The sequence below is a fragment of the Mastomys coucha genome, unplaced genomic scaffold, assembly GCF_008632895.1.
Source record: "Mastomys coucha isolate ucsf_1 unplaced genomic scaffold, UCSF_Mcou_1 pScaffold14, whole genome shotgun sequence".
In the NCBI taxonomy this organism is placed as follows: domain Eukaryota; kingdom Metazoa; phylum Chordata; class Mammalia; order Rodentia; family Muridae; genus Mastomys; species Mastomys coucha.
Window position 1 is genome coordinate 84,317,497 of NW_022196896.1, and position 10,252 is coordinate 84,327,748.

At 39.0% G+C, this 10,252-nt stretch overlaps 2 protein-coding genes across 2 annotated transcripts in view; both read left to right on the plus strand.

Moving 5' to 3' along the window:
* The window catches only part of Sgo2 (shugoshin 2), a 27,303-nt gene extending 17,401 nt beyond the window's left edge, over positions 1 to 9,902 (plus strand). The window contains exons 9-11 of the mRNA XM_031368981.1: positions 5 to 76; positions 1,918 to 2,065; positions 7,514 to 9,902. Coding sequence (XP_031224841.1) covers positions 5 to 76; positions 1,918 to 2,065; positions 7,514 to 7,529 — 236 coding nt within the window. The 3' untranslated portion in view covers positions 7,530 to 9,902. The remainder of the gene's footprint in view (positions 1 to 4; positions 77 to 1,917; positions 2,066 to 7,513) is intronic.
* The window catches only part of LOC116088453 (aldehyde oxidase 1), an 82,710-nt gene continuing 81,545 nt past the window's right edge, over positions 9,088 to 10,252 (plus strand). Inside the window, exon 1 of the mRNA XM_031367552.1 lies at positions 9,088 to 9,192. The gene's annotated coding sequence lies outside the window, so the exon portion shown is untranslated. The remainder of the gene's footprint in view (positions 9,193 to 10,252) is intronic.

Genomic DNA, 10,252 nt, shown 5'->3' on the forward strand with positions numbered 1-10,252 from the left:
GTAGGTGATGATGCTCAGGAAAAGATGAAGGAAGGCACTCATGACCCCTACCACAGAACACAGAAGTCAAGACCAGGTAGGCCAAAGTTTTAGAACTGTATCCTTTTCACTTAACCAGTGGTGTATTTTCAGTTGAAACTGAAATGTTTGTGAAAATTTTAAGATAGTGTGAATATCATCATCTATAGAAACAGAAGTGAAAGTTTGTAAATTGAGAAGGTAACAGATTGTCTTAGGCATGTGAAATATAAAACTTGAGTTAGCCTTTACTATAAAGTTATCTAATAATGACTCTCTTCATGTGTTTGGAGGAAATTAAATGTTTTAAATGCATGTATAGGGAATTGTATTGAATTTACTCTTCTAAAGACACGTTTTATAAGGGTAAGGCTCAGTCCAGCAGCTTACATTTAATGGGATCAGAAAAATATAAAGGTTAACAGATACAATATGTGGTAAATGGTTTTAAAAGCAGACACTAAGCTAAGGGTATATAGTGAGAAATTTTGATTAGAGAAAATTGCAAAGATAGCAAGTAGTTGTTAGCATTTTAGACTAATGGATAAGCAAGATTTTTAGCATTAGTGTGTACTTGCTTAACTGATTGTTAAAAATAATAGTTATTATAAATAATCAAATAAAATCAGAGGTGAACACCTACTAAAATGGCCATCACCATTTACCTTATGTACATGGACTTGAATTGTGAATCTTTAAATACATTCTTGAAATCATATTTCTATACTACTAGTTCTCCCACTTATTCCTCAGTGTTCAATCATGGGGATTTCCTTTGTGATGAGAGATTTTATAACATGAGACATTCTTATGTAGAAATTTTTCTACTTGGAACCAACATTTCCCTGTGTCTATAGAACACTAAAATTTTGATGCTAAGGCTAGTCTAGATAAAAGGGACCCAAAGCAGAGTTCGAGAATCTGGGTAGTGGGTATTGTAGAGGAATAACTTATCTTTTGTCTATCGTGGTAACTTTCACACACTGAGTAACCAGATCTGTATGTTTTGAGTAAGTGTGCAGAGATTGGTGTGTGTTATGAATGAGTGTGCAGAGATTGATGTGTGTTATAAATGAGTGTGCAGAGATTGGTGTAGGTTATGAATGAGTGTCCAGAGATTGGTGTGTGTTATAAATGAGTGTGCAGAGATTGGTGTGTATTATAAATGAGTGTGCAGAGATTGGTGTGTGTTATAAATGAGTGTGCAGAGATTGGTTGTGTTATGAATGAGTGTGCAGAGATTGGTGTAGGTCATGAATGAGTGTGCAGAGATTGGTGTAGGCCATGAATGAGTGTGCAGAGATTGGTGTAGGTCATAAAGAGTTGAACCATGAAGAGCTTTTGTGATTTCAGACACAAAACATTGAAGACCTTTTTATTGGTGTCCAGCTTGACGTAAGCTAGAGTCAGTTGCAGTGGAAGACTCTCTGTTGAGAAATGCCTCTTGTAGACAAATCTGTAAAGCATTTTCTAGATTAGTGATTGATGTGGAAGGGCCCAGGCCATTGTGAGTGGAGCCATCCTTTGGCTGCTCGTCCTAGATTCTATAAGAAAGCAGGCTGAGCAAGCCATGGGAAGCAGGTAAGTACACAGCGCCCTCCATGGCTGCTGCATCAGTTCTCACCTCCAGGTTCCTGCCTTGATTTCCTTCAGTGATAGACTGCTGTGGAACTGGGAGTGAAGAAAACGCTTTCCTCTCCAAGGTCTTTAGCCCAGTAATGAGAACCCTGTGTAATGTCTTACAATTGGTTTATTATACAGTTTAGCTTTTTTTCTCTCAAAATTGAATTTTTTAAGTTTAAAATTTGATCACTTTGAATGGTAAACTGTATTGGCCTCTTACTTATTTCCATCCTTACATACGATTGTACAAATATTTGTGAAAATTATTATTTTTAGGTAGCAGAATGTCCCTGGTCTTGGTGGATACCAGTTGTGTTTCAAGTAACCCTGCTAACTCTGAGAATGAGTCAAAAGAGCAGTCCTCATACCCGATGAGAAGAAGGAAGTGCGCCCCTCACAACCTGGCAGAGCCAAGCCTTAGAAGGCAAGTGTCGCAGTGTTGTTGTTAATGTGCTTTGAAGAACGTTTTGCCTGGATTAGTATTTGAACACTCCAGAATATCACTGACTCATAGGAATCTGTTACACAGTACGAACCTGGTAGAGAGTAAGTCAAAATGAACCCTTGTTTTTCTGCTTTTTTTCTCTAGTTTTAAATTAATTTAGTTTCATTTAATTACTATCTTACTGTTGTCATTTTAAAAACTTTGATTGGTAGCTATAATTTTTTTAATTTGTTAAATACACTTTACCAACCACCATTTTCATAGCTATCACATACATTTATTTCCTGTGTTGCTCCCTAGAAGTCAGTGTGCTTTATATTTCCTTTGATCCCAAAGAAAAACAAAAAAAATTGGTTTTAACTGCAGATATATAGTAGTGACATTGTGCTCTATTTGATTCAGCTGTTGTAATTTTAAAGCAAGTCTCTGAGTGATTCATTGATAAATAAAGAATAAGATTTTTCTGATGCTGGAGAGAGAGCTTCATCAGTAAAGCACTTGAACAAGCATGAGGCCTTGAGTGCAGACCCATAAGTCATGTGAAAGTCAGGCACAGCAGCATGTGCCTGTGAACCCAGCGCTGGGAAGGGAGAGGACAGCGGGGTCCCTGGAGCTCGCTGGTCAGTCCCTCTAGTCAGATCTGAAAGTTCCATTCATTGAGAGACCCTATCTCAAAGAGAATCAATTGAACACATCTGGACATTGACATTCGGCCTCTACACTACACACACATGCACATTTCTAAACAAAGTTTACACATTAGGATTAGGCAGGTCTGGGATTATAGCACAAGGTGTAGTTTGCCCTGCATGCATGAGGCTCTAGTCCGCAAAACTATCAATAAATTCTTAGTGTCCTTTAATGGCTAATCTATTCAAATTTCCTTAATTGCCATAAAGTCACTCCAGTGACTGTTTACATTGTTTTCTTCTAACTGGCCAACTGTAGGCCACTGATGGGCCTTTTCTGCTTTACAGCACTAAGCAGAGCCCTGTGTAGTATTAGCTTTTGCTTCTCTTTAACCTCATCATACCTGTGTCGTTTCCTATTCCTTTTTCTCTCATAACATCCTGAAGATTACCAGGCAGTTAATTTTTAGAATAGCCACAAATTGAGACTTGGGGATTTTTTTTAATCTTTTTTTCCCTCATATTCATACTGAAGTTATGCATTTTTAAATGGATTCCACATGAAAGATATGTCCAGCCGGGCGGTGGTGGCGCACGCCTTTAATCCCAGCACTTGGGAGGCAGAGGCAAGAGGATTTCTGAGTTCGAGGCCAGCCTGGTCTACAGAGTGAGTTCCAGGACAGCCAGGGCTACTCAGAAAAACCCTGTCTTGAAAAGCCAAAAAAAAAAAAAAGAAAGAAAGACATGTCCTAGCATCATATCAAGGATTTATTAGGTTAGTCTGTTCCTCTACCAAGGGCTAGCCTTGATCTCATAGCTCCTGTTGAAATCTGCTGGGTTTCTGCAATGTGAAGTTTATCTTTTTCTTAAGGATTGAGGGAGATTCTCTGAATGTGTACATCCTGTGTGTCAAATTTTTGTTTAGCACTTGGGAGGCAGAGGCAGGCGGATTTCTGAGTTCAAGGTCAGCCCGGTCTACAGAATGAATTCCAGGACAGCCAGGCTACACAGAGAAATCCTGTCTCGGGGAAAAAAAGAAATTGTTTAATGATTTTAGTATTTATTAGTAGATTTTACTTGAAACCAATACTGGTGTTATGTGTAAGGCCATTACTGACATTCTGCTTCTGTGAGGAAATACTTCTGTGAGCTAATAGTCCCACATTATAGTCTCCTTGATATCCAGTATTGTCTATCTTTATTTACTTCATTATTCAAGTGATTCCACCTTTGGTATTAGGAGCCCCTTGAGAATAGCTTCTGAGTTCCTTTAAGAAGATTTCATACTCTTGATCACTTCATTACTTTCTGGCACCACAGATGTTCCAGGTTCGTCATCATACTTTCCCTGTCCTGGTCCTAGAATCAGACACTTCTTAGGAATTCTGATTTTTTGATTGTAAAATTGTGTTTAGCAACCAGATTCAGTGTCCTACAGATGCTCATGGCTGATGCTATAGTACTTCCCGTCTATTGCTACACAGCATTACCATGAATCTAGTAGCTTAGAAAATAGTACCATTTATTCTTTTTCAGAATGTAGGCATGGCTTAATTGGTGTTCAGGGTAGCATCTCTTAATACTGTGATCAGAGTGCTAGAGTTCTTATCTGGAGGCTCTGCGCATGGACACTATTGGTAGGATCTCCTCATGAGATTTATCATCTTGATATAGGCTGTCGACTGTTTTCACCTCCATGCTACATGGGCTGCTTTCCCAACAAGGCCACTTGCTCAAAGCCAGCTATGGAAAGACTATAGCAAAACCCTTTAGTGAGATAGTGTTTTATAGTGAAATGTGCTCTCAAAAGTGAGGTGGCCTCTCACCCTTGTCATTTTGTTAGACACAAATCACTGTTCCTGCCCATAATCACCTGGAAGGACTTATGTAAAGGCATGAATGCCAGTAGATGAGGATTGTGGTTAGTGTCCTTGTTATAGTCGGTATACCACAGGGATTATGTTTGGGCCTCTCACAGAGAACACCAGGAGATAGATAGATGTGTGTGTGTGTGTGTGTGTGTGTGTGTGTGTGTGTGTGTGTGTGTGTATATCTCCTATATATGTGGTGTATACATCCTAGTTTCCCACTATTATGTGGCAAAACTTTCCTGGGAAGAAAAAACCATACATATATATACATATCAGATAGGAAACCTACAACAGGCCAAAGTCCAGTTTACTGAACTAGTGAGCTTTATTGGAGTTAATGGATGAGAGGTTACTTACTGGAGCAAGAGTGGCTCAAAGACAACTGTATCACAAATCCCACCCTAACACAGGTGGCATCTCACAAAAGCTGGAAAAGCTGTAGCTCACTGCATAGCCGACAAGCAACACAACAGGTTGGAGAGTGTCCTTTCCAGGTGCCTCAGTTGGTCTAAACCTCTTCCAGATAACTCAGCTGGTTTCTGCTTCTTCCAGGCAGTTGGTCTGATCCCAGGGTCTTCTTTGAAGTTTGGCTTGTCTAAGAGTCTTTGAACCTCAGCTTCCTTCAGTCTGAGGGGAACTCTCAGCTTTTATTGCTTATTCTACTGAGTCTGGTCAGTTTCAGGGACTTCCTGGAACTATTTTGAGTTGTTTATCTACTGCTTTAAGGAGCTTCCCACAGGGCGGAATGCTTTAATCCTGGAGGAAACTGTTATACAACACCCACATAGACATACACTTTTATATTTCTGTATGTACCATATATATACATATATATATATACATATATATATCATGATAAAATGATACATTAGAGATGATCTAATACCACTAGTTTTAATTTAATATTGTAGGGTTCATTTTAGCATTCCTCTTTGCTTAATATGTAATTTCTCAATCAGTAAGAAGCCTAGTTCTTATCTGAAAATATTTACTTGTTTGTTCAATTCTAGTACATATTTCAGAATTATTATCCCATTTCCCTGTTAAAACCATTTTACCAACTGGATTTATCTATAATTCTTTCTGCTGTGGATTAGTTGGTTTCCTAATCCACTGAGGCTCAGAAATTATTGCTTGTCTTCACTGTGCTGATATCATTCCCATCCACACTGTGGTGGAGCACACATACCCCCAAAACACAGAGTATTGTCATATTTTAATTTGTGCTAGTAGTGGGTGAGAAATGCTGTCTGGGCACTGTTGCATCTGCAGTTCTGGTGGTAATATCCCTAGGTTCACTCTATCCTCATCTCTTATTTTTACCTGTCTGATCTTTCTTATCCTAACTGTGTTGCAGTGAAATCTATGTGTTGCTGTGTGCCCATTGACTCTTTTCTATCTAGTCTTTGTTTCAGAAAGATAATAGCTCTGTGATTTAAAGTAAAAAAAAAAAAAATGATTATATATTCTTTATAGATTATGGATTTTACTATTAAAATAATCTTCTTTTCATATTCAGTGCTTTACAACTTAAAAGATAAAGGTTTTTAGAAATATCTTTGTTTCATCTTCCTATGATTCCTGTATTCCAGTCCATGGGTGAGGGAGTTCTATTTGACATAGACACTCCTGAAGTATTCTGTTTCCAACATGACACCTGGGTTGTCATCATTAATAATTTGTACTGGAAGTTTATTGTGCTTTTTTGTTTAACATCTTTTATCAAATCTAGTTACTCAAAATGGTATTGTCATTGGCTCTGGAGATGAGTTCCAGCAGAGAAGGGACCCTGCTTTCTGGCTTTCTTTCCCTAACCTTTCTGCCTTTTCAGTTTGAGACTATGTGAATACATTTCAGCCAAAACCCATAACCTCTTGCACATGTGCATGCACACACAGTGGAGAGAAGAGATTCAGTGCCACCTGTAGCACTGGGTACTAGGAGGATGGATCAGCCCTCTTACTGACAAAGCAAGAATGACTGATGAAATACTAAAAATCAAAGTAAACTTTATGTACTTCTTGGCTAATATGAATGTAAAAAAGGGGCTCAGCCCAGAGGGAAGTGGACCCAAAAAGGCAAGTGGACCAAGAAGCTTGCCTGAGGTGCTTGTCTAGTTAGGGAAGCTTGACTTAACATTCTTAGCCGTAGGGTCAAGGGTCAGAATGAATTTCCTAGGGCTTGGCTGGAGTGAAGTCTAATGCAGATCCTTTCAATAAAGTTGAGCTACTCTCTCAATAGAGCCATAACCTAAAAATAAGTTCCCACTGACCTCAGCTCCTGGAAATAACTGTAGTCCTGAACTTGGGAAACAAAAGAAATATTCTAGAATTTATAATTAAAATCAAGCCTTTATTCAGATTTCAGGTGGAATCTGTAATATCAGGAAAATATAAAGACTTGAGCTGAGAATGGAGTATAAGAAACCCACCAATTGTAGTTTTCCTTTTGTTGTAAGAAGCAAAGTAAATGTTTTCTGGAGAACACCTTCAGCTCTGGCTCATGCATTCTCACAGGTACAGTTCTGAGGGAAATGCATAGCTAGTTCACAGAAAGCACGCAGCACCCCTCAGGCCACGTGCAAGTGCTTGAGGTTCCACAGAAACAGCTGTAGCAGCACCCAGAGTCTGCAGTGAGTACCTTTGAATGAGAGGCTTGAAGACGCCTGAGATAGTGGATGAAAACAATGAATCCCAGAAAAGCATGCACAGTGTGACTTGAGATAAAGAGGCCTGCTGTAGATAAACTTAAGTACTAGAAATATAGTTGTAGGTGCTGAATACTGGAGAGAAAAGCTTGGATGCTCATGCCTCACTCATGTGACAAAGCTGTGTCTAAGGAAACTGATTTCTAGAAATTTTCTTTTCCTGGGAAAAAATTAGCTTGGAATTATTATTGCTAGTCTTGTTTTTTCTTTTCTTTTGCAGCAAGATGAGAAGATGAAGTCGAAGTGAAGTAGATACGGATCCTAGTTTTTCCAAGTTCTCAAAGCACAAGTCAGAGAAGAAGCATAAGAAGGACGTGAGACGAAGTATTCAGTTGGTGGAATTTGTACATGTTCTGGTTTTGGTTTTGTTTTTTGTTTTTGTTTTTGTTTTGTTTTGTGGCCCTTCTTGGATTGTTGCTAGATCTATGTGCATAAAATAGTTATATCTTAGATAAAAAACTTTTTTAAAAAACATTGGTCATCACATAACTTGTTGATTTAAATTTCTATCAAATTCATATAAGCAGCTATTCTTATAACCAAGTAAAAATGTACCAACAGATAGTTTTGCATTGGTTATCTTGTATATCAGGCTATCTTGTCTTTTGCTTTTGAGCCATTTCAGTTACATGAAGATCATAGAGGATTTGAAAACCATCTCTTGTCCAAGCCTGTTTTTGTTTCCTCTCACCATTCTGCCTATGTTAGAAACACTTGCTAGGCAGCAGCCTCTCTCAGTTACTCGTGATGGGATGACTGAGGCAGAGGTAGCTGTCATGGTTAATAGCATCTCTACAGAATTTAGGGTCACATAGGAGATACACTCTAGGCATGCTGAGAGTAGCTTTCCAGATTAATGAAGGTGGAAAGAGCAACACCATCCCACAGACTGGGGCCATAAAAGAAGGAAACATCTATCTTTTCTAACTTGGTGAAATGTGATTGGCCACCTCCCACTCCTACTACCATACCTTCTCCACCATGATGGATTTTAGCCCTTCAAACTGTAAACTTACTCCCTTAAATTACTTTTGATCAGGTATTTGTCCCTGCGACCAGGAAAGTAGCTAATTCCCTAGCTTGCCAGGCATTTAAATATTATTATTTTTTAATATATATATTGGTCTATGTGAATGAATGCCATGGGGGCAGATGGGGTACTGCCTGTGTAGGTAAGAGAGAGCTACAGGAGCTTGAGTTGCAGGCCAGCGTGAGTGGTAAGAACCAAACTCAGGTCCACTGGAAGTGCAGCAAATGCTCTTAACCACTGAGCCGTCACCCCCACATAGGTAAGGTATATGCACAGTTGAGTGCAGGAGCCTGAGGAGTCCAGAAGAGTGCACTGGATCCTCTAGAGGTAGAGTTTATAAGAGGTTGTGAGCCATCTGGCATGGTTGCTAGGAACTGAACTTGGGTCCTCTGTAAGACCATGAGGTGTCTCTCTAGCCCATTTTCATTATTATTATTATTATTATTACTATTATTATTATTTTAAGTAAATAGTCCTCCTTGTGTCTGAGCCCACTACATAGTTTACCACAGTCACATAATTAGGAAAGCTTTAGCTGATGGAGGTATAAACACTTTCTTAGATAATATCTGGCTAATAAAGGGATAGACCCACTAACTGTTGGTGAGCACTTGAAGTGATCCCTGAAGTCCTAGGATGACAGCTTTGAGATCTGTTTATTGCAGGAGAACAAGGCACAGAGTTCTTCCTAACATTGAGGATGTCATCTTTACTGCTAAAACAAGAACACAGCACCCTGCCTGTGCAGTGGAGGTTGGAGGCCCTGTTAAAGCAGCATTTACACTGTGGGGAGCGTTGCCTCTCTGACAGTCTGTTCATGCTCCAGGAACACTGTTTAAGACTTCTGACCTCCTGGAATTCCTCTGACGGTATTGTTTTTTTTGTTCCTTTTTTTTTTTTTTTCCACCTTTTATGACATTTTCCTTTATTTCTCTCTCCCATGCAAATTACTTCATATTTTATAGCCCGTCTTTTTCTTTTACTATTGGTAGAGTTTGATCACACTTAAAAAAAAAAGTTTCTGGATTATAAAAGTGTACCCATGGTCTTAATTTTTGAAAATTTTTCAATTGTGTGCGTGCATGCATACATGCTATGGAACACGTGGAGGGCCTGTCCTTTCATGAGGATCCCAGGGGTGGAGCTCAAGTCATCTTTGTTTTTTGCCCATTGAGCCATCTTTGTGAGCCCTACATTTAAATTTCAGACTAATGCAGAGCTTATTGTATGGTGTGAAGTATACCTGTAATTTACTATTTCTCAAGTGATTTATTGACTTAAGAGCTCATATCTGTTTACTGATTTGAAGTTTTTAGTGTTGTATTTCCATGTGTGTCGATTGTTGATTTTCCTGTCTTCTATTCACTTACATATCATTTTACGACTCTTTAAAATGTCAGTGTTTTCCTCATAGGTTTTGCAAATCTTTTAATAAATTTACCATTAGGCATTTTGTCCTTCTATGGGGTTGGCACAAGTGAGGCTTTCTCTTCGGTTCTCCTAACTTACCGTTTGCAAATATGAAGATTACTGGTTTTTGTATGTTGATTAATAAACCCTATTATGGCTTATAACAGTATTTTCCTGACGTACTTCTTGAACCAAGCTATCCGACCCTATTTTTTGATTCTATGATGAATACAAATTCCTTGCTCAAAAGCCATGAGTTGGTGAGAAAGAAGTTTGCTCAAGGTCAGAAACTTTGGAAGGTGATGAACAAAAGCATTCATCTCCCGAGATAAAGACCATCTCTGGGCACTCAGCTTTATAGGGAGGGGCAAGCAGGCAAGGGAGGCAGGAAGGGACAGCAGCAGAGGAGGCAGGGGCATCCTATATTCTGGGTAGGCTTCATCCTGAACGTTTTCTCTTTGTCAGAAGATCTTGATAAAGCAGCGAAGTTTCATCTCTTAGGCCAGTCCTTATGTTCTT